This window comes from Protopterus annectens, chromosome 13.part0 (genome assembly GCF_019279795.1).
Source record: "Protopterus annectens isolate FY-2018-M chromosome 13.part0, PAN1.0, whole genome shotgun sequence".
Lineage (NCBI taxonomy): Eukaryota > Metazoa > Chordata > Ceratodontiformes > Protopteridae > Protopterus > Protopterus annectens.
Window position 1 is genome coordinate 653,735,092 of NC_056747.1, and position 25,503 is coordinate 653,760,594.

The following is a 25,503-nucleotide window of genomic DNA, read 5'->3' on the forward strand; positions in this document are numbered from 1 at the left end:
TACTTGCGTGATGTAAAGGGGAGTGGTTATCCTGCGTTATGGTTTAGCAGGCAGTAATGGTGAGCTTTTACTATAAAACGTGAGTTTGAGGGGTTATAACTGAAGGAGTTGTGATTAAACTCAGAGGGGACTTTAGCTGCTGCCTGGAGTACTGTGCAATAGGTACGTTGTGCTGCTTGAGCTTTGTGGGGATCTGTTCTGCAGGTTCCCTGAAATTGTGCATGTTTACTGAAAAACTGCTGAAGTTATAGGCCACCATCTCTCTGAAGGTGAATCAGCATACATCATTATAGATTAAGGAAAATCAAGCCACTCAAACTGAATGCAGTAAGGTGAGATTATACAAATATATGTAAGACCAGAGGATTCTCAGTGGAGCTATTATACCTTGCCTCCTTTCTATTCAAATTCAGAAAGGTAAAAAAACTAGAAACACTTACAGTACGGGGAGATAGAGGGTATAATTCAGTGGGGCAGAAGTGATAGGATGGGAAGATGGTGTCTGTAGTATTGAGATGGCATGTGTCACAAACAAAAGTATTCAATGAGTGAAGTGATTCTGACCTTTGCCCTCAGCCATATTTATTAGCTGTCTTAATTTCTCATTGCACTCACTTGCCTAATTAGAGGTGCAATCTGCTCTACGCAAATTCTGAAATAGTGCATAATGGCAAGGAGGCTCCAGGTTTTGATCAGCTGTTGTCTAAAATTGATTGACGACAACTGGCTCTGTTCAGCAAAGTGTAAAAGGATATAATTCATCAGGAAAAAATATCTGTCAGGTCTTACATGTTTCAGTAGTAGTATTGAAAAGTACAATTAAAAAAAACAATAGTGACATTTAGCAAAAATTTAAACACTTATCTTAAGGTACAAACTTTGTAACTAGGGCAAACAAATGCTTTGATATGTAACGTATAGATAAGAAATACATTATGCAAGACGATTGGCTATCTAAAAAAAGGAAAGGGTGAAGCATACACAGACAAATAGTAAAGTGAAGATAAGCCTGGATGGTATAATACAGAAGAAAAGGATGTATGGGAAAGCAGAAGGGGAGAAGCAAGAGGCTATGCATGAGATCTGAAAGTTTCATTTCATAAAATGGGATGAAAAGTTTGTAGAGAGCATTATCCTCCAAAACTTTGAAAAGAGAAGGAGGGATAGACGGGGTGCTTGCTTCATGGAACTACACTAACACACTAACAGCTAGACTAGAGAGATGTCCTTCATCAAGTAGATTCTCATGTTTATCATATGCATTGTGATCATTGTTCTTCCATTACTGGCGTAGCTTTCATTAGTCACATTAATTTACTCACAATAACTGTTTACTTTATTATTTTTCTTGGAGTTTTGGTTGCACCTATTACTTTTACTCATTCTTAAGCATGAATGGTTTTAGTACAGAGTAGTAATTCAGTATACCTCCCCTGGTTAGCAAATATTATTTGAACTTAAATTATGTATGTATGTATGTATGTATGTACTATTTGCTGACCCACTAGGTGGTCTCTTAAAATTGATCCTTTTCAGCAATAACCCAAGCCCATTTCAGCAAAATAAATGAGGTATAAGACAGTGCAAAAAATGAATGTCATATGAGTATAACACTGAATGAAAACACTGTAGAATAGGGCAATACTGTATAAGCTGCAAAAACAGAACAATAGGCGTTCACCTTCACAAAAAGATGTGATATATGACAGTATAAAAATCTGTTAGCTATTAGCATTATATATCCACGCACAGTCAGAAAGCCTATTTTTCAGGGTGATCTGAACAGGCTATGGAACCTGATCACCACTAAGACTGAATTTAAACAGAAATCTACATATGACTCTTCTACATATGATACATCTGCATATAAATGGCTTTTATGGTTTACTTTATTACCTGACCAGTATAATTATTCTTGTAACCTTTGTCTCTAAAACATTTGCAAGTTTTCTTGAAAAAGATGCACTTTTAATTTGGTTTTGAATTAATTTAAGACTTTCAGGATATATATGGCTTTGGGTAAATTGTATAGTTTTACAAGGATATCAACATTACAGTGCAATTTTGCTGTACAGTCTTTGAGCTTGAGGTGTCTCTCTAAGTTAGCGGGGCAGTTCCTGGTGACCAGAGTAGAACTTCACTTCTGCACCATAATTGTCGTAGCCATATATATTTTTATTGTTTTAGAATAGTTTTAAGACATTTAAAGACAGCTGTCTCTTTTCTAGGATGTGAGTTACAATAATCACTCTATCTCTGATTTGTTTGCTTTTCATATTATTGATTTCTGTTTTTTTTTAACACCCGGCTTGTTGACTTCAAGCTGCCTGCATTCAAATCAACTATTTACAGACCAGTTTGCTTACTCATAGCAATGAGCTGGACAATGAGGTCTTACTGTACTGCAGGATAGAGTATTTTGGTATTCTACCCTGCCTTTTAATTCCTACTCTTGGAAGGACTGCATGCACACCAAACAGAAGTGTAATTCATTTCTGCCTGTTCTCTCCTGGACATACTATAATGTCTTTCTGTGCATAATAAGACCTGCTTGGAGATGACTTTCCAGCTTCCAAATGAGTAAATAATGGTTTGCAAATGTAATCCTTGTCTGTCCACAAATGAGAGCTGAGTAATCCTGTGGTTATTTAGTCCTTCTTCCCTGGAACCACCAGTCAAACACAACACGTAGCACAGGCAGACACTCTGCCGCAGTACTTGCAACCTTGCTTTGCCACAGAGTGGTGATTTTATGTTTGCCTCATAAGCAAAATTAATGACATGTCCTACCTCTTGTATGGAAGAGAGATGTGTACAACACATATAATATTTACTTTTAGTGTGAAAAATCTGTTTACATCTGATGAAGTACAAATGTTAAACTAATGAACAAGTACAACCATATACTTTACTATGAGTTTCAGATCAGAAAACTGAAAATTGCTAAAGTTGAAAGGCTGACTTCTCCAAGCTAAATGTAGGTTATAACTGTGTTGCTTTTGTTTCCATCACATTAATGACACTTATTATGACACAACTACGCAGTCTAAAGTGGCACAAATATTCCTTTCCTGCCTTGGAGGTGGTTGTATAGACTGTGCCATTGGTGGAGGTTATGAGGTCCAGTACCATCATTGTTATTTTAAATAATGAGGCAGTGGTACAAATAAAATATTTATGTCAAAATCAGTGATACTAATAATTGCTCAGGACAGGTGGTACCTATAGAATGTTTTCAACATATTCATCCATCAGCATTTATATTTATTTAATTATTGATTGACTGCTGTTTTATATCTCGGTGAGTGAGCTGGTCTGCTGACCCTTTTCAGCCATGACAGGGACTCAAGGATCAGTGTGTGTATGTATATATATATATATATATATATATATATATATATATATATATATATATATATATATATATATATATATCAAGAAAGTGGGCTTATTAAAAAAAGTTCACATATAGAGATATAATAATTAATTACAAAAAAGAGAAATTGGTTTCCATTTAGTACGAACTCAGTTCTTCTCCCTGTCTATTTTGTGTTCATGCAGTCTGCACAAGAGAGTGGGAATTAAAAGGCAGACACAAGGTACAATCATTTGCATGCACGTGTTTAGACAGACTGAAATACAGGTGGAACATGATAAATTATCCATTACCATGATAGCAGTTGCAGATGGATTTAGCAAGGCATAGTTCTGTAAGAGCATTCTTAAAGCCTTTGAAGGTTTCCTGGTTTTTGATTTCAGCAGGCCAGTGGTTCCATGTAGCACGTCCATGTTTTGAAATGTGGGAGAACAAGGAAAAAGTAGCTGTCTTGTGAACTTATGAGGTCATAGGTGTTGCATGGGCAGTTTTATTTTTAATGTGGACAGTACCCTTGTTTAACAGAGACTGAAAACAAGAACATTAACTAGAAGTGAACACCTGTTGGAAACAGAATGACATTTAGTTTTTTCTAGCACTCTACTGTGATGGAGAAAAGGGTCAGCAAGAAGCATAAATCTACAGATTTTATTTTCATCTGCTTGTAACCTGTGGGTGTTATAGGAAGACTGTATTCTAATTTGGTTTTCACAATTGCTGATCAAGCCTTAGGGGAGAGCAGGTGACTAATTTTATAGCACATTTTCAATTGAGCAAATGCTTTATTAGTCACAGAGTCAGTGCGTCAAGTGAATGAAAGAACTTTGTCAAGAATTAGACCCAGGTGTCTGTTCAACAACACTGGGAACATTGTTGCCTTTAATATCATTTCTTGGAATGGACAGGTTACTAGGTAGCTTTTTGATGTAGAGAAGGTTACAGAACATGCAGTGACTAAGAGAGGAAGCACTATCACCAGTATGTATGTATGTATACCTGCGTGCATGCATGTATTTATTTATTATTCTTAAGTAAAAGAAAATAAATGTGAGTTGCACTAATCTTAACTGCTGAGGTGCAGCTAGATTATCAAAGGAAATAAAATGTGCTTTATTGTATGTGTGATGTCTAGTTAGTGACAGCATTGTTAAAAAAATTATGGAGTAAAATTGCTAGCATTTTTAATCTACATTTTCTCTTGCCACAAGAACTATGTTAATAAAAGGCATTCTTGGCTTTGTACGTTTTTTTTTTTTTTTTGCCTATACATAACAGAGCTAATGCACAGGTAAAAACCGTCAATGAAAATATCTGATTGTCTTGGGCCATTTTTGTAAAAATAAATAAAGTTTATAAAGAAAAGCTGATATTCAAGTATCACTTACTGATAGGAAGACCAGAATCCTTACAGCAGTTTGCCTCTGTATTGGGTCCCTGGTGATTAGGATGCAGTACATAACATAGAATCCTTATATATGTCAGTTTATGATGGAGCCAAAGCATTTTGCTAAATCCTGTGCCTTATCTGTAGATTACTTGTGTGTGCAGCCATGTAATAGAGGACTAGGCTTACTATGAGCTCTCATCAGTTGAAAAGAAATAGAATGTGCACAGGCCTGAAATAATTTCCTATTTGGCAATCTAGACTGAAGCATTCTTTATGGTAGCTGTTAAGCAGCATGCATTTAAACCAGAGTGACTACCTTCAAATCCTACATTGCAAGGGTATACACTCATTAATATGTTTCCAGTCATAACATTGATGAATTGTTGATATACATCACTAAGCCTAGCATACTATGTAGTGCATCCTTGTGCAGAACTCTGCATTACATAAAAAAACATTGAAAAGGCTTAGCATTTATATACAGGGAATTTCAAACTGTACGTTATGTAATAGCGTTTTGTGGTCTGTTGATTGGCTTCCTGTTGAAAGTGCTAGACCCCATACTGTGTATGTTCTAACACTTTCAAAATTAAAGTCTATTTCAGAGGTCTGCACCTCACTACCAGCCTTCTACTGTTTTATATCTGCAAATATAAATGCGTGTGTGTGTGCGTGCATGCATGCGTGCGTGCGTGCGTAGAACATACCATTCATCAACATGTCAAATGGAAAAAAAGCCAGTAATGCTAATCAAAAATCAGTTTATCATACGTGTACACTTTTTCTCTGCCTGATAACGGTACACAGACGATTGGGAATTTGCCCTTTCCCCATGGTAGTGCAATCTCCAAGTTGGTATACATAATTAACAGGGAGTGTTGAGGGGACCGGTATGGGCTTAACCTCCTGCAAAAAAAAAATCATACTTTTATTTTTTAATCAGCTGGTGATTGACCAGTTGTGTTCGATGACTTGATGTTTATAAACATATGTATACCTCAGATTAGGAGCAATAATCCAAAACATTGCACTCTCAACATTTGTATATATTCCCTTATCTATATTTATTTTTCATTGTACTGAGTGTAGTTTGAATCCTTGAACTTTTAGTAACACCTACGTTGAATCAGAACTGCAGTGACTTTTGGATGTATTACATTCAGAGGAATGTTTGTGCTGTACTACAGATAATAGTATCCTGTGACTGTTGGACCATGATTATGCAGCCTTGAGTAGTAAGAACAAAATCAAAATACTGGAGTAATGCTGGGATCTATTATATTAAGGGAAATGTTTAAACCACAATGTACTCAACAGTATCTTGTGATCTGCATATTAGAGCACAGAAGCCCTCACTACTAAGACCAAGCTCAAGATACTGGAGTGAATTTTTGTCTCCATCTGAAAACGTCCTGTCATCTGTGACCTCCAGTGATCAACCAGCAAAAAATGCTAACACAGTCACGTCACAATGATTGATCAGCAGAAAATACTAATGCACTTGGCATGTTACTGTTCCATTTTGAAAGTGCTACAAATTCAACAAGTGAAAGCTTTATCTTGAAATATGCTGTAACTGCAGGTTTGATAGTGAGCTCCTGGTATAGACATTTGCAGTATTTATATCAGAAGGCATAGTCCCTGGTGGCTTGGTTTCATGTTCTCTTCTTGTGTTCCCTGCCTTCTCATATGCATGGATTCAGCTAGTACATTTGCTTTGTGTCCTTTATCTCCACCTGTTCTGTTCACTTCTTGTGCAGTTCTGCTGTCTATGTATAGATATTCTCTGAGAACACAAGTTTTATTTATTATTTTTTTATTTATTATTTGTTTACCAGGAAAGTCAGACTTGGAACAAGCCAACTTTCAGTAGAGGCCCATGGAGAAATGCTCCAGACACATAACTTTGTAACGTGGGAGGAAATCCGAGCACCCAGAGGAAACCCACATGAATGCAGGGAGGACATGCAAACTCTGCACAGAAGGCACCCCAGCCGGGAATCGAACCAGAGAACCTCTTGCTGTGAGGTGACAATGTTAACTGCTGCACCACTGTGCTGTCCACCATTTTACACCTCAGGATTGACCCTGCAATGCCACAGGATCATAGGACTGAACCTGCATGCCACAAGATCACAGGACTGACCTGGCATGCCACTGGATCACAGGATTGACCCTCCATGCCACAGGATCACATGACTAACTCTGCATGCCACAGTATTGCTGGACTGAGCCTGCATGACACAGGATCACAGAACTGACTCTGCATGCCACTAGATTGGCATCCTTTTCTCTGCAGTCTTATGTAAATCATGAAAATATGCAATCAGTCCATGGATAAGGAAAGCATAGTCCAGCAGGCATATGACTTTAATCTATGCAAACCCTACAAAATTTGGAGAATGCTTGAAGATCACTATCTTTTACTAGAAGACTGATTTTCTTATCCATCATGCCTTTATTTAAGATCATTTGGATTTAGAGTGCTAGATGGTGAGACATTTGTTTGGAGGTACATAGCTGAAGTAAAATTCAGAGACAAAGACATATAGCAAACAAAAGTTCACTGTGGGCATAGTGAATCACGCAGTTGCTTCAATATCTAAGTGCATGGGGTGGGGCATGTAATATCTGATGTGTTTGTTATGTGATTACATAACGACAGAATGTATTAGTGTGAAACAGCATGGAGAAAATCCTGCATGCTGCTGTAGTCACACTTATGCTCCAATACATGTTTTAACAATGTTCCCTTGACATTGCAAAGGGGGTAACAGTCTACACACATACACACCATTAATAAAGGTATTTCCCATTGTACACTGAATTTTCCCTGCCACTGACATACCCACTGAGCATCCTGCTGCTAATGCCTGCAATACTGCTGGCTGTTTCTGGGTACCATGGAGGTCATGGACATCATTTCTCCATTGTGTACTTGGTTACTGAATATATGGGCTTGACACTGCATAATTCTCTGTGCCTGCAGTGATTGTGTAACAATCAGCTGTCTCTCAAGCTGAATTTCACTTCAGCTATGAGTCCCCGACCAAATGTACCCCAGGGAAATGTGTTGCTGCCTAGTAGCCTGATCCCAGATAATTGCCTTACCTCCACCCTAAACATTATAGTCACAGTATTACTTCATGTCCCATGCTTATTGTGTGCCTTCTTCACTGAGAAACATGATGACAATCTTACATCCTTTGATGACTGCATAAGGAAGTTTTAAGCCTCTGTTTTATCCATGTTCCCATCTGCTTTCTAGAGTATGTGCATCACTGTTTAGCAGTTCATCAAGCATGGAGTGCCTAATTCAGCTCCTAAATCATTTATCTCTTCAACTTTTGAAAGTTTCTAACTGTTTGATTTGTTTTCTAAAATCGGGCCTCCAGAACTGCACTCCTGTAAGTGTACAACCATTTCTACCACATTGGTACTAACTTTGTTTTGTCGGACACTGATACCTTTTCCTTATACCCCATTGCATTTCAGTTATGATGCTGCTTTTATGTTTTATTCCTTCCTTAAGGCCGTTACGCAGGATAGCTGCATATTCCCTTTCTTTTGAAAATAATCTTACCAGTTCTATAGCGTGATCTTGTGTTTTGTTCTAGCACACTTGAAATAGTTGTGTAGCCACTATACAGATGAACGATTTCATAAATGTTTCCTTTTATGTAGGATTTTTTCTAATATCATGTAATGTTCAACGTTCTGCAAATTTTGTTATGATTAGTAAATAGGTATGAACAAGATTATTTTGTATTCTAACACTTGTGCATTACCACAAATATAATAGATGTTATGATTTAAAATGTCATGTCTGCTCATTTACCTTACTTTGACAGAGTTTGTTTTTTTATCATTTCTGTTACCCTTCCTGTACATAAGTTAGCAAATCAGGACCAAAACTAAACAGATGGTATCTTCTGACAGTAGCTAAAGAATTTCGCTGCTCAGTCAAATTAAGCACCCATTTCCCATCCATTGAATGTTTGTTAATCCTGCCCCTTACACACACAAAAAGTTCCATCCAGTTTTGGCCTTGTAACTTACACAATTTAATGCTATCTGCATTTTGCATGTTTCTTCTTTGATGGTGCTTCTGTGAAGTGTCACTTCTATCCACCTTATTCTGTAGAAGCCATTGTTTATTTAGGTAAGTAAACTACTCCTGCTTATAATATTTCTAGCAAACGCATGTCTGACTTTTGATTCTTCCAAGCAAAACATTTTATCATTATAGACAGCTATACTGTATATACCTGTACTGTGCCCAGAAATATGCAGGTGTCCTTTTGTGGGATAGAAGAAATAAATTCTTAAGTTCAAGTTATATGCAGGGACGCTGTAAGTTAAGCCCAGTGTGAATTTAGCCATCTATAATGATCATATTTATGTTTTAAAAAAATAAAATTCCATTTGTATGTGACAAATTTACATGAAGTATATACAGAATTGCTAAGAATAATTTCTGATCATTGCCATGATTCTAACTTTTTAGTGCTTATTTGTATAAGCAGTTTTAAAGCAGATTGTGATTGGAGAGTAGTGAATAAAAAACTGGTAGCTTTAAAAGTAATAAATGTAAGAAAAATATAAAATTATAGTGCATTAATATTCTGGTTGAAAATGCCAATTTCAATAAAATCTCTGAGTTTTTTTTTTCAGTAGTCTGGAGATTATTTTTTTAATAATCTATGCTCTTTTCTTTCTGGAAAAATGGTAAATCAGTATCTTTGCCCATATGTTAACATTAAGGTCTGAAGTCCAGTAAAAGTGATACAATTCAGATTACTAGCTATACATATAACATTACATAAGAATGATTAGACATCCCAGGGCCTTTATTTACCTTGCTTCAGCACGACTTTGATTGAAGAGTAGTACAAAGAAGCACACTGGACACAAAACTTTACCAGCTGACTGAAGAAGTCCAACACACATTTAGAATTAATTTGTTTAGCTTTATACACTGAGTTTATAGGGAAGGACTTACAAGGATAATATATTTTGTACATGTCAGGGCAGAAGGCTCAACAAAACTAACAGCTCTGTGCTTCTGTCAAAGATTTTGCATCTGCAGGAAGCAAGCTAGCTACATAAATGATGTTTTGTGAGAATGAATGACAGAATCAGGTCAGTAAAATGAGACTATCCATAGCAGAATAATGAATTAGTAGCATGCCAACCGTGCAAGTGTAGCATAATAAAATAATTGTTCCTGTAATTAATGATGGATGACTTCTCATTATCTGATGTAATTCTCCTCAGGCTCACAACAGGAACCTCTTATCTGTGGACTTTGATCGTGTGACCAGAGTGGGAAAGATATATGATGATCATCGAAAATTCACCCTTCAGATACTTTATGACCAGACAGGCAGGCCTATTCTTTGGTCTCCCAACAGTAAGTATAACAAGGTTAATGTCACCTACTCACCTTCGGGACAGGTGACCAGTATTCAGCGCGGCTCCTGGTCTGAAAAGCTAGAATATGACCAAAGTGGACGACTGCTTTCCAGAACGTGGACAGATGGCAAAATATGGAGCTATACATACCTTGACAAGGTAAATATATGATTATTTTTTTACTATTACATGATTTGTACTTTAGAAGTTTTCCAAAGTACAAAGTAATCTGAATTAGGCAATTTAGATAGAGCTGCATACATAATGACAAATGTTGAATAGATCGTAGTTTCCCAAAACAGTAGCATTTTAAATGCTGCAATAAAATGATTTAAACTTCTGTGTATGTATAGACCCCAGAGTAGGTAAACATTTTTAGGAGTGTGTGTACTGCAATGTGAAAATCATAGTTCTAATCCTTAGGCAGTAAGCCTGAGTAAGGAAATGAGCAGGAGGTAAACTAAAAACAGATCAGCTTCTCATTTTGCATAAAAGCTCATTTTTCTTTCAGCCTACTGTGTCCACACACACACACACACACACACACACACACACACACACACACACACACACACACACACACACAAAGATGGTTGGAAGGAAAAGTATTAACATGGCTTAACCAAAGCTTTTTGGTGAGATTATTATATGACTTGCTGTGTAAACAAGAACTGTGTTTTATTTAAATGTTATATTTTTGCAGATATAACTTTCAGCACTGTAGGGAATCATCCACAAAATCTCTTTATCACATAAGGTGCAAGCATGTTGAAAATGACATACTGAAATACAAAAACGCTTGTTATGATGTTACTTGCAGAGTGCACAGAAGCATGACTTTGTTAACAATTTGTACACAGAGTGAATGGAAAGGACTTAAACTGATTGTGTCAGGCATTGGTGTTTGATTATCCATTGGTGTTTGGTGAAACCTGAAAACATATTGAGAAATGAAGGGCAGTAGTAGCTAGAGCCCACTGGAAGAAATCAGAGATTGACCTTCAGGCTGATTTTCATAAAAAGAGTATGTGGTTATCAGTTCTAAGGGTGTAGGGATAAGGCCCACTAAGACTTTTTTTTGTATTTAGACCAGAATGAAGGAATACTCTGCCTCTTGAGTTTTAAGATATTAACTTTGGTGATCAGAGCAATAGGATGGCAAGCGTACCTGTCAACCTGCAGACTTTGGCTCTTGGAAAGTAGCTGCATCCTACTAAAAATCTGGACATCTATAAGCATAAAAAATTTAATCCCACATAGCATATAAGTCTTACCATGTCCAATTGGAATGTGGGATACTACTCTGGAATGCATGTTTGGAGGAAACAAACAAACAGAGGAACAAAAATTATGGAAGAATATAGTCATAATATCAAAAAGAGACAATCTGTACACATTAATGAACTGTACTGCAAAATTCTACCACACAAAGTCATTTGTTTTTGGTTTTTTTTCTTAAAAGGGGAGATAAAAGATATGTGTGTGTGTGTGTGTCTGTGTCATCTTTCTTTTAATTAGTGTTGTCACTATAAAAGATGTCTGTCATCATTCTTTATATTAATGTTGTCACTACTATGTTGGTCATGTAGTGTGGTTTTCTGTGTACTAGATAGTTTAAAAACCGTGTGATAAAGAAAGCTTTAGAATATTGTGTGAAAGGATAAATCAAGCATGAAAATAGGGACATACCTCCAAAATAAGGACATTTGGAAGGTCTGAAGACTAGTGAGTTGGTGAGGAATTTAGGCTAGTCAAGAAAGTACAGCTCTTAGGAAAATACGCATTCTTTCATGAGTCCAAATCCCGGCACTAGTTTTCTTAATATAACCAACTCTAGAATCACTACACCTTTGATTACGTTTTGCAGCAGTTGTTTGTAGAATAGAGCAAATCATCCTCACTTGGCCAAAAAGCAAAAGTCATACAAGCAGCTTTCAGTAATTGAGATACTGCAACCTCATGTGATTACCTCAAATTTAAAACTTGCTGAAGGCCATACAAAGGAGGTTGCAAGTTATATCTGATAGAGTGTATGTGAAGTCTGGCAGGAAAAGGCAGCTAACCATGGGTAATTTATTTATTTACTATTTGGTAACTGGGTAGATGGACTGGTCAAGAGATCCTTTTCACCTGTGACCTGGGCTCAGATGCTAAGTGAGGGCAAATGAACCTATCTAGGTCATTATAACAATAAGTGAGTATGATGCCCTCTACAGTATGTACCTGAATGACATATGCAACAACTGAAGCATCCACAGAGGTTCCTCACAAAAGAAATGCATGGTATAGACAGCATGTACTTGGTATCCTACAGACCGCTGAGATGCGATCCATACCTGGCTTTCAAAGCATCCTCTGATCCAACCCTTATGGACTTGTTGCATATCTACAAAACAAGTAGCATCAGAAACACACAATCTATGAGCTTACACCTCATCTGCAGCATAAATGGGGCATCTTGGAGGGACAGGCATGTGTCTCGGAGACACTACCCCTTCTCTGGAGCAAGCTTCCCATCCATGTGAAGCAGAGTTCCTCCCTGCATCTGCTCAAGCACAACTTGGATTAGTTGATGGGGGCTCATAAATATACTTGTGGCCATTTACCTCTGTCACTGTTAGAAAGAAGAGACTTGTAAATGCTTGCATACCCATTCCCAGACTGTACCCTCTAAAACATAAGAGGCATCAACATCTGTCAAATACATTTGGAAAGCATGGCAATGCCCAAAATGGCCCTTTAGGGCCATTAGCCTAGCAATCACTTATGAACGTATGAGTGACTTGCAAGTAATCCACCAAGCCTTCTGTACCCACTGCTTACAAGTTGATACATGCAGAGCTTATACTTTAGGGGGTCTAGCCTAACTCATAACAGTAAGACTGTGCCTGCTACAGATGGTCCGTTGTAAGCATTTTACCAATTAATTATTCATATATGCTCTTATCTTTGGAGAAACCCTTGTTTTTACTGATTTATGATCAGCTGATATGTTGCAGACCCATTCTGAAGGCAATAAAGGACAGTTAATGATCTGTCTGTCAGAATGAAGACAAAGATGATGGCTCTATCAACAAGGAGTAAGGTACAGATGCAGAAAGCAGATGTGCTATTTACAGGCAATGACAAAAAGAAAAGGAAGGTGCAGATAATTACGTGGGTGATGTCAGAGTACTTTGCCAGCTATTTTAAGACAGTATAGTGAATGTATTGTAGAAGGTAACCTGTACTGATGGCATAGAGGGATAAAGCCCTGACTATGACCCAGGTGCATCAAATCTGAATAGTGGTTAGGGCACTTGATGGCACTTGCACAAAGGATGGTCATGTCCATTCTAGAGATGGAGGGAAACATGCATACTCAGGCCATTTTCACACACTTTCAATTTGTGGTAGAGGCCAAAGAGACAAACGCGCAATGTTTCCTGAGGGATGAGGTATCTTGCTGAAGTCAGCCCCTTGCAGAAGTGAGGAGCAGTCAGCCCTGACCCCCTTTAAATGTCATGCCTTTGGAGTGTTAATGTGCATGGACAAAAGGTGGAGAGTAAGGTGGTAAAGCACTCACCCAGCAATAGCAGCAGTATGGCTTTACCCTGGAAGGCCTTAAACTCCTTGTCAGTTTTGATTTTTGGGAGCAGAAAGTTTTGTGAAGGGTGGGGTTTTGGTGGACCTGGCATTTCAGGACAGGGACCAGGCACAGCTGATGGTCAATTGAGTTGAGTATAGCTCCAAAGGGAAAAAATAATAAGCATGTATTGTTGAAGACTTTGGAGACATTTTAGTGATTAAGAGCTGTGTGTGAACCATAAGCAATAACAGAGGGTTGGGTTTTGTTCTGTAGAGGCCCCATTACAGAGGGTTGAGTATTGCTCTGTAAAGGCCCCATTACAGAGGGTTGGGTATTGTTTTGTAAAGGTCCTATTACAGAGGGTTGGGTATTGTTCTGTAAAGGTCCAATTACAGAGGGTTGGGTATTGTTTTGTAAAGGTCCCATTACAGAGGGTTGGGTATTGTTTTGTAAAGGTCCAATTACAGTGGGTTGGGTATTGTTTTGTAAAGGTCCCATTACAAAGGGTCGGGTATTACTCTGTAAAGGTCCCATTACAGAGGGTTGGTTATTGTTTTGTAAAGGTCCCATTACAGAGGGTCAGGTATTGCTCTGCAAAGGTCCCATTACAGAGGGTCGGGTATTGTTCTGTAAAGGTCCAATTACAGAGGGTTGGGTATTGTTTTGTAAAGGTCCCATTACAGAGTGTTGGGTATTGCTCTGTAAAGGTCCCATTACAGAGGGTTGAGTATTGTTTTGTAAAGGTCCCATTACAGAGGGTTGGGTATTGCTCTGTAAAGGTCCCATTACAGAGGGTTGGGTATTGCTCTGTAAAGGCCCCATTCTATCTCTTTGGGGTTTTTGTGCTGTTGTCAAAGTGCAATGTGACTTTGTCTATATTCAGTTTAACATAAATGGGCTTTCCTTGCTGAGAACATTCCTATTTTGACAAATACAGAACATTTGTATGCAGTGGTAAACTTAGTTTCATGCAGTATGGTGCCAATAACCTTAATGGGTATTTGAGAGGTTACAGTTTCATGCAAAATTTACTAATACGTTTTTTTTGTTTGAAACTAAAGTCTGTGAATCAGGTTCAGTTTTAACATGTGAGTTAGATTAGACTTTTTAAATGTTATAAGTGTTATGAGACTGACTATAGCAGGTTATTAATGTGACAATATTTCCTTTTTCCCCCCAGTCGGTCATGCTTCTCCTTCACAGCCAGAGACGTTACATCTTTGAATATGACCATTCTGGATATCTTGCATCAGTCACCATGCCCAGTATGGTTCGTCATACCTTACAAACTATGCTTTCTGTGGGATATTACAGGAACATCTACACACCGCCAGATAGTAGTGCCTCTGTTATTCAAGACTACACTAAGGATGGCCGACTTCTGCAAACGCTGTATCTTGGTACTAAGAGAAAAGTTCAATACAAGTATACCAAACAGTCCCGATTATCAGAAATTCTATATGACACTAGTCAAGTTACGTTTACATATGAAGACTCTTCTGGAGTGGTTAAAACTATCCATCTGATGCATGAAGGATTTATCTGTACGCTGAGGTACAGGCAGACAGGTAGGTGTTAAAACATATGCTGAAATATTTAAAAACATGCTCATCTGTATGAATCAGTGTGTTCACACCTGCATCATGATGGAGCTGTAATTTGCTGACAGATACAGATAACAGCAGAGACAGCCAATGCATCAGACTATGGAAATGGTATTTTTGTATGTCAAAATTTTGTCTTGCTTTCACTGTTAACATCAATATTAGTTTCACTGTATTGAACTAAGTTTCATTTTCAAATTTAATTTTTTAGAACTTTCTCATTAGTTGAAATAAAAAATGGTATCCCAACACAGAAGCACAGCCAGTGATGGCAAGTATGAAGTTGCTTGCACTAGGCTGGATCTAACTCTATGCATTTAATTTACCTTATCTTCTGGTATGTAAAAACAGAAAAATGAATGAATACTTTTTAGCACTACATTAGACCAACTAATCTCAGCAGCTCATGGCTTTGGTCTGGGCTCCCTGCAGCTCCCCAAAAACTAAAATCTGAAAAGAGGGAGTTAGTTGGAACCAAGCTGCTGACGGTTGAAAATTTTCGGTTGTCACCAGCTTCGCTCCAACTAACTCCCTATTTTCAGATTTTAGTTATCTTCTGGTATGTGAATAAATGGGCTAATCTTATGGGCCACAAGCCAAGAAAGTAACAAATTAGAAAAGAACAATATAGATAATTACACTGACGTAGTTGTGTTTGTGAGGTGTACGTTAGAGAGCAGTACTCTGTTTTATAGATAATTACATTGACGTAGTTGTGTTTGTGAGCTGTACATTAGAGAACAGTACTCTGTTTTATAGATAATTACATTGACATAGTTGTGTTTCTGAGCTGTACGTTAGAAAACAGTACTCTGTTTTATAGATAATTACATTGACGTAGTTGTGTTTCTGAGCTGTACGTTAGAGAACAGTACTCTGTTTTATAGATAATTACATTGATGTAGTTGTGTTTCTGAGCTGTACGTTAGAGAACAGTACTCTGTTTTATAGCTAATTACACTGACGTAGTTGTGTTTGTGAGCTGTACGTTAGAGAACAGTACTCTGTTTTATAGATAATTACATTGCCGTAGTTGTGTTTCTGAGCTGTACGTTAGAGAACAGTACTCTGTTTTATAGATAATTATATTGACGTAGTTGTGTTTCTGAGCTGTATGTTAGAAAACAGTACTCTGTTTTATAGATAATTACATTGATGTAGTTGTGTTTCTGAGCTGTACGTTAGAGAACAGTACTCTGTTTTATAGCTAATTACACTGACGTAGTTGTGTTTCTGAGCTGTACGTTAGAGAACAGTACTCCATTTTATAGATAATTACATTGACGTAGTTGTGTTTGTGAGCTGTACGTTAGAGAACAGTACTCTGTTTTATAGATAATTACATTGACGTAGTTGTATTTTTGAGCTGTACGTTAGAGAACAGTACTCTGTTTTATAGATAATTACATTGACGTAGTTGTGTTTCTGAGCTGTACGTTAGAGAACAGTACTCTGTTTTATAGATAATTACATTGATGTAGTTGTATTTCTGAGCTGTACGTTAGAGAACAGTACTCTGTTTTATAGATAATTATATTGACGTAGTTGTGTTTGTGAGCTGTACGTTAGAGAACAGTACTCTGTTTTATAGATAATTACATTGACGTAGTTGTGTTTCTGAGCTGTACGTTAGAGAGCAGTACTCTGTTTTATAGATAATTACATTGACGTGGTTGTGTTTCTGAGCTGTACGTTAGAGAACAGTACTCTGTTTTATAGATAATTACATTGATGTAGTTGTGTTTCTGAGCTGTACGTTAGAGAACAGTACTCTGTTTTATAGATAAATGCATTGACGTAGTTGTGTTTGTGAGGTGTACATTAGAGAACAGTACTCTGTTTTATAGATAATTACATTGACGTAGTTGTGTTTGTGAGCTGTACGTTAGAGAACAGTACTCTGTTTTATAGATAATTACATTGACGTAGTTGCGTTTCTGAGCTGTACATTAGAGAACAGTACTCTGTTTTATAGATCATTACATTGACGTAGTTGTGTTTCTGAGCTGTATGTTAGAGAACAGTACTCTGTTTTATAGATAATTACATTGATGTAGTTGTGTTTCTGAGCTGTACGTTAGAGAGCAGTACTCTGTTTTATAGATAATTACACTAACGTAGTTGTGTTTGTGAGCTGTACATTAGAGAACAGTACTCTGTTTTATAGATAATTACATTGACGTAGTTGTGTTTCTGAGCTGTACGTTAGAAAACAGTACTCTGTTTTATAGATAATTACATTGACGTAGTTGTGTTTCTGAGCTGTACGTTAGAAAACAGTACTCTGTTTTATAGATAATTACATTGACGTAGTTGTGTTTCTGAGCTGTACGTTAGAGAACAGTACTCTGTTTTATAGATAATTACATTGACGTAGTTGTGTTTCTGAGCTGTACGTTAGAGAAAAGTACTCTGTTTTATAGATAATTACAGTGACGTAGTTGTGTTTATGAGCTGTACGTTAGAGAACAGTACTCTGTTTTATAGATAATTACATTGACGTAGTTGTGTTTCTGAGCTGTACGTTAGAGAACAGTACTCTGTTTTATAGATAATTACATTGACGTAGTTGTGTTTCTGAGCTGTACGTTAGAGAAAAGTACTCTGTTTTATAGATAATTACAGTGACGTAGTTGTGTTTCTGAGCTGTACGTTAGAGAACAGTACTCTGTTTTATAGATAATTACATTGACGTAGTTGTGTTTGTGAGCTGTACGTTAGAGAACAGTACTCTGTTTTATAGATAATTACATTGACGTAGTTGTGTTTCTGAGCTGTACGTTAGAGAACAGTACTCTGTTTTATAGATAATTACATTGACGTAGTTGTATTTCTGAGCTGTACGTTAGAGAACAGTGCTCTGTTTTATAGATAATTATATTGACGTAGTTGTGTTTGTGAGCTGTACGTTAGAGAACAGTACTCTGTTTTATAGATAATTACATTGACGTAGTTGTGTTTCTGAGCTGTACGTTAGAGAACAGTACTCTGTTTTATAGATAATTATATTGACGTAGTTGTGTTTGTGAGCTGTACGTTAGAGAACAGTACTCTGTTTTATAGATAATTACATTGACATAGTTGTGTTTCTGAGCTGAGAACAGTACTCTGTTTTATTGATAATTACATTGACGTAGTTGTGTTTGTGAGCTGTACGTTAGAGAACAGTACTCTGTTTTATAGATAAATACATTGACGTAGTTGTGTTTGTGAGCTGTACCTTAGAGAACAGTACTCTGTTTTATAGATAATTACATTGACGTAGTTGTGTTTCTGAGCTGTATGTTAGAGAACAGTACTCTGTTTTATAGATAATTACATTGACATAGTTGTGTTTCTGAGCTGTACGTTAGAGAACAGTACTCTGTTTTATAGATAATTACATTGACGTAGTTGTGTTTGTGAGCTGTACGTTAGAGAACAGTACTCTGTTTTATAGATAATTACATTGATGTAGTTGTGTTTCTGAGCTGTAATTTAGAGAACAGTACTCTGTTTTATTGATAATTACATTGACGTAGTTGTGTTTCTGAGCTGTACATTAGAGAGCAGTACTCTGTTTTATAGATAATTACATTGACGTAGTTGTGTTTGTGAGCTGTACGTTAGAGAACCGTGCTCTGTTTTATAGATAATTACACTGACGTAGTTGTGTTTGTGAGGTGTACATTAGAGAACAGTACTCTGTTTTATAGATAATTACATTGACGTAGTTGTGTTTGTTAGCTGTACGTTAGAGAACAGTACTCTGTTTTATAGATAATTACATTGACGTAGTTGTGTTTCTGAGCTGTACGTTAGAGAACAGTACTCTGTTTTATAGATGATTACATTGACGTAGTTGTGTTTGTGAGCTGTACGTTAGAGAACAGTACTCTGTTTTATAGATAATTACATTGACATAGTTGTGTTTCTGAGCTGTACGTTAGAGAACAGTACTCTGTTTTATAGATAATTATATTGACGTAGTTGTGTTTGTGAGCTGTACGTTAGAGAACAGTACTCTGTTTTATAGATAATTACATTGACATAGTTGTGTTTCTGAGCTGTACGTTAGAGAACAGTACTCTGTTTTATAGATAATTACATTGACGTAGTTGTGTTTCTGAGCTGTACGTTAGAGAACAGTACTCTGTTTTATAGATAATTACATTGACGTAGTTGTGTTTCTGAGCTGTACGTTAGAGAACAGTACTCTGTTTTATAGATAAATACATTGATGTAGTTGTGTTTGTGAGCTGTACGTTAGAAAGCAGTACTCTGTTTTATAGGTAATTACATTGACGTAGTTGTGTTTCTGAGCTGTACTTTAGAGAACATTACCCTGCTTCAGTAGTTATATTAGATGGCACTAATATTATGACAATACATTAAGTAAATATTGTAGGATTCAGGATGGTGAAAGCTTTGTCACCAGTGAATACATTTGTCATTTATGATTAGGTTAAGAAGGAAAAAGAACAGAAAATGTAATGGATTAGATGAAACGGAGTGAGCAATAAAAGCAAGGACATACGTTTTACCAGTTTATATATCATGTTATAAGTGCAAATGTGGACTTGTGGTAAAATTAAAATATTTAAATATATTATACATTGTATTACAGTGGTTCTTTTTATTGTGCGGTAGAAATTCTGACAGGCTTTATTCATCAGTATTAGATTTAATTTTACTAATTTCTATTCATTATCTAATAATTATCTTATCCTCCAATTAGCTGGATATTTTTCATACTTTGGATTTATCAACCTCAGGGAAAGGTCTTTCCTTGTAACCACCATTTGCTCGTTTAAATGTGTGATTCTTCTACTGCCTCTGTCTTGTTTGCTTTGATTTTTTATGTACTTTTCTATTACATCCCTATAAAGAAGATTGTTGACCCGGTGGACTTTACTAGGATCGGAAAAATCAAATAAACTGAATCAGAAAGGTTTGTGCAGTAGTGCATCTGGACTGTCCAGCAGGAGGGTAAGAGCTGGCCATAGGGTCATCATCCAGGCAGCCATAGAGAATTTTTACTCTTACCTAAATCTATGAGAGTATTTCTAATTAATCTCATAATTCCCTACTGCTGGTGCTTAAATTACTCTCTTCATTGAGAAAGCCAACAGTGTCCCTTCCCTTATGTGCATCTGTTACTATCCATGTGCTAAATGAGGGCTATTATTAACTTGGTTCCATCATATGCAAGTAGCAGGTCACATATTACATTTTCAGTGTCCATAAGCCTTCACTTGGTGGTAGTGCACAGGAGACTGGCAGCACCACTCAATCATCCCAAAATGGGTAACCTGGCATCCTTTCCCCTATTGGCTCTTCCAGTCCCCAAGCCACTGTCTGAATTCTGGTCATAGCTGGGACTTTATCACTGTGCGTTTAGAAGCTGGTCTATTGAACTGACTATAAATCATGGTTTCTAGAATGATACATTCGGACCCAACAGAACCATTATTTATTGTTACCTCTGAACCACTGATCAGATTTCAGGGGTATATTCACTCATGTCCTGATGTCCTTTGGACAGTCTAGATTTCCTGCATAATGCCAGATAAAGGCATCCCCCTCCTGATGATAATGAACAGCCTCTACAGTTTTTCTCACTCTGTTAAGTTTGCACAGTGCAGTTTGAACAATGTGCACAATAATTCAGTGACTTGCCTTCCTTCCTCTGGCCTAAATTACCGCTGTACTTTCTGCTTAAAAAAGTGACTTATATCTAAATGGTTGCCATTAAAATTAAAGAAGAGAAAAACACCCTCCATTCAATTACTTAATCCCTCACTCAGGCTCATATTTGACAATTTACACATACATGTCCCCAGTATTTTCGAGAAAACTGTCTTTCAACCACTTATCATGCTCTGAGTCAGGCCTACTCATTACCTTTTGCTACAGAGCCTACATATGAAAGCCTTCTCCTAGAAGGTCGGTGCACTATAGCACTAGGAAAACCTCCATGTAAACAAGAAAATATAATCAGATGTAATGACTGCAGTACAACATTATACACACCCGGTGGTGGGTACAGCATGCCAAAAATGCTGGACAGAGCCACATTTAAATGGCATCATGTAAAGGCCACATACAATTTTATCTGTCACATACATATATATATATATATATATATATATATATATATATATAAAATATTTATTTTAGTCTCAGTTTTTAGTCTGGATTGTTTAGTATTCTGGTATTTTAATCTGAGAACTTCTCTAGTATATTGTCATACTAAAGATTATTTGTACATAGTGTTGATATAGTTTAGTTATCATGGATATTTCTTACTATTCAGACCAGTTTGCTCTTCAACCTTTTATTTTTCCTAAGCTTTCTTTGAATACATATTGTTCCGAATTAGGTATAATCAAAAAGCACAGAGCTGGTCTGCATCACTTTTTTATTTAGATCTGCTAAATTTGGTGCCGCTGATACCATTCCTGTATTAATTTGAGGAAATCATTTTGGTCAAATTAGACCTGTTATTAGACAGCGTACTTTGGTTAAAGTCCCTTTCTGTAATTTAAATGGTTCTGAAACCTTAAATTGTGTAACCTAGGTCATTCTGTAGACTGTTATCTTATTGGACGCAAGTCATGCTAATGTCCAGTTTTTTGTTACTAAGACATGGTTTAATAATAATAATTGTGGTCCTATTCTTTCTGACCTGATTTCACCTGGATATTTGGTTTACCATCACTTTAAATCCAATCACTCTGAGGGTGGTATCCATCACGAGACATTAAAATTTAGCCATATTAACACTGGGTCTGCTAATATTTTTGAATTTGCTTTTATGGCCCCTCTTTTAGATAGGTGTCTTGCTGTTTATCATCCACCAGGCAAGTGCTGATTCTTTTGTATAAGAATCTGTACTTTATTTTAGCTTCAGTTTTAACTTGCCCTCACTGCAAGTCTATTAGGCAGAATGAAGCCCCAGTGTCTTTTGTTGAAGAATTTTTGTCCGTTATAAATGGTTTTGGTTTTAGATAACATATTAATTCTCCTACATGTTTTTAGGGATCTTGTTTTCCAGCTTGATGATACCATTTCTGATCTAGACATTAGTCCAGTTACTTGGTGTGATCATACTGTCATAAGATTTAATAATATTTTTCCAGTTTTCTGTACTCCTGCAGTATCCCTTACTCTGTCAGAAAACCTCTACTGTTCCTTCTGACTCATTTATTTCTATTATTTATTAATTTCTACTTCCCACACCTACTGATCTTAAAAACTGTGTTTTAGTCATGTGTTCTCTTGACACAGTCGCCCCTGTTCATTTGTGACCAGTCAATTTTACTTCATAAGCTGTTGTTTAATTCATTTACTAAGACTGGTCATAGGCTTGAGTATATGTGGTATGGCACTGTTATTTTAGAGGGCAAACTTGCCCTCGATCATCATTTGGTTTATTACCACTCAGAAGTTTGTCTTGTCGTATCAGCCTATCATCCTAATCACATCGCTCTGGCTGTAAATCGCCCAGCTACTTCATTTAAAGTAGTGGGTCATTTTTCTAACCCTAGCTGTCTTAACATCAGGCAGTCTTTTTCTGCTGAGGAGTGTGAATCAGCCGTTCATTATTCTCCAGTAAAATTCCTCTTACTTGGTCTTTATCAAATTCTATTTCTCCTTTTTCTTAGGCTGGTCAAAGGGAGAAATCGTTACAACTTAATTGGGAAGAATTTGCCATTCTTGATATTACTGAGCTGTACTCTTTGATCTCCAGTATGTATAATACTACTTGTTCTTTGGACCAGTAACCAGCAGGTTACATTGAGAATCACATGAAATCTCTGAAACAGTAATATTTATTCCAAACGTAAATGGGTTAAGTACTTTTGTCCAAGAAAAAAAGGATTTGTTCTTTGGACATATGCCCATCTCAGTTTGCAATGGTATCCCTTGATTGGTCCACTTATTTAGAAGATTATAACCACCTCACTTAGCCTTGGTATTTTCCTCTCTAATTTAAAAGAAGTATCGGTGATCACTATTCTTATAGGTTCATAGGTTCATACTAGGCTATCTGCCCTAGGGCATTTATAAGCCTAGCCAGAGTGTGTTTGGCTTTCGCCACCCATTTTAAATTAATTTTGCTATGCGTTTTTTTGAGGTTAGTATACTGTGCCTCTGTCTAACAGTGACACAGAAGTGATAGCCGGGGTAAACCTACGATCTCCCATCCACTCATCAAGATTCCTCTTGAAGAGAGTCAATGTGGGACTCTGCCTAACCTGGACTGGGATTTTATTCCAGAGTGAAGGGAGCCTCTGGGTTATGAATCTGTCCCTCCAGCATGTCCTATTTATTTCAGTGCTGAGGTTCAAGTCTCTCGAGCGTGTAGCTCGATGGGATTTGGATTTTCTGAGGTGCAGCATGTCCATTAATTCCGGGTTGGACATGGCTTTATACGTCAGGCACAGATCGCCTCTGAGCAGGCAGTATGCCACTGAGTAGAGCTGGAGTTTCTTTAACCGGGCAGCATATGGCATGTGTTTGAGCCCTTTGATACTCTTGGTGAGGTACTTTTGGGGTCTTTCCAGTTGCTGCAGGTGTCTGGTAAGGTACATCCCAAAAGGGGCATTGTACTCAATTATGGGCCTGATGAGGGATGAGCAAAGAGGTACGATGACCTCCCCTGATCTAGATGTGAATCCCTTCATGATTAGGTGGGCTATATAAAATGTTTTTCTAACCACTTTGGCCACGTGGTTGTCAAATGAGAGATTGCTATCAACTTGGGTCCCCAGGTCCCTAATGACTTCTTCTGTACTTAATGGATTACCACCTATGTGGTAATTTGTGGGCACTTTGTTTTTGCCAAAGAGGATGACTATACACTTTTTGGCGTTTAGCTTGAGGCCATGGCTCTGGCACCAGTTGTCTGTTTCTATGAGGCCCTTTTGGAGGATGCTTGTGTCGGCTGGAGAGTTGATTATGGCGCCCAGTTTGCAGTCATCTGCGAACTTGGTCAGTCACAGTCCTTCCGTGTTGGCCTGTACCGCCGAGAAATATATACCGAACAAGAGAGGTCCCAGGACTGAGCCTTGTGGGACGCCACTTGTAACTGGTTTGGAGTCTGACATGGCTCCAGCAATTCTAACCATGTGGGTTCTGTCCTTGAGCCAGTTTGCAACCCATCTAGTGACATAGGGGGTTATATTTAAGCTGGTGAGCTTATCTATAATGCCTGAGTGGAGTATTGTATCGAAGGCTTTTGCGAGGTCCAGGTAGGCTGTGTGGACCACCTTCCCCTCGTCAATGGCCTTGGTGACTGTTTCAAAGAAATTGACCAGGTTTAAGAGGCAGGATCTGCCCTTAACAAAGCCAAACTGGGTAGGATCCAGTGTCTGTAGGTCCCCAGTATCTTTATTTATGAGGTCCATGATGATCCTTTCCATAGCTTTGCAGACCAAGTTAGTCAGGCTTATGGGGCGATAGTTTCCAGGATCCGTTGAGGCACCACCTTTGTGGAGAGGGACCACTGTTGCTGTATGCCACTCTTTGGGTACATATCCTGTAGTAAGGCTAAGATTGAACAGTAGTTTTATGTTTGGGTTTAGCTCTTCTTAGAGTTCATGTAGGACGCAGCCCGGGACACCATCTGGTCCCATTGATGCTGTGTTTTTTGCTTTGGAGAGGCGGCTCTTACCTGAGCATCTGAGATGTCAGGGGGGCAGCACTCTGTTGGGATAGATATTTGCCCTTTTGGTGGGGAGAAGTTTGCACTGAACCTGTCAGCTAGGATGTTGGCAATGTCTGTGGGCTCGGTGTATTTTTTGTCATTTTGGAATAATTCTGAGCATATCTGGGAATTCCCACCCAGGTTCCTAACATAACTAAAGAAAGCCTTGTGATTATCCTTAGTGTCCTGTGCAATTTTTCTCTCGAAGCTGGCCTTAGATGATTTTATGAGTGCCCGTAGTTTTTTGCTAATACTGATCAGAGATGCCTTCCCTTTTTGGGATTTTGCTCTATCATGTAGTAGCTTCCTCCTTCTATTGTATAGTTTGTTTATGGCTGGGGTCCACCAGACAGGACGCCTGCCTTTGGAGGATTGGGTCTTGGTTTTATTTGGGATTGCATGATCCATGCATTCCTGAAGGTGTTCATAGAATGCGTTTATAAAGGATTCTGCGGTCTGGGC

At 37.6% G+C, this 25,503-nt stretch overlaps 1 protein-coding gene across 3 annotated transcripts in view; it reads left to right on the plus strand.

The window, feature by feature from the left end:
- TENM1 (teneurin transmembrane protein 1) overlaps positions 1 to 25,503 on the plus strand; it is a 3,721,864-nt gene that overhangs the window by 3,535,399 nt on the left and 160,962 nt on the right. For all 3 annotated transcript variants that reach the window (XM_044054336.1, XM_044054337.1, XM_044054338.1), the window contains 2 exons: positions 10,041 to 10,337; positions 14,927 to 15,314. In XM_044054336.1, the coding sequence (XP_043910271.1) occupies positions 10,041 to 10,337; positions 14,927 to 15,314 (685 nt within the window). The remainder of the gene's footprint in view (positions 1 to 10,040; positions 10,338 to 14,926; positions 15,315 to 25,503) is intronic.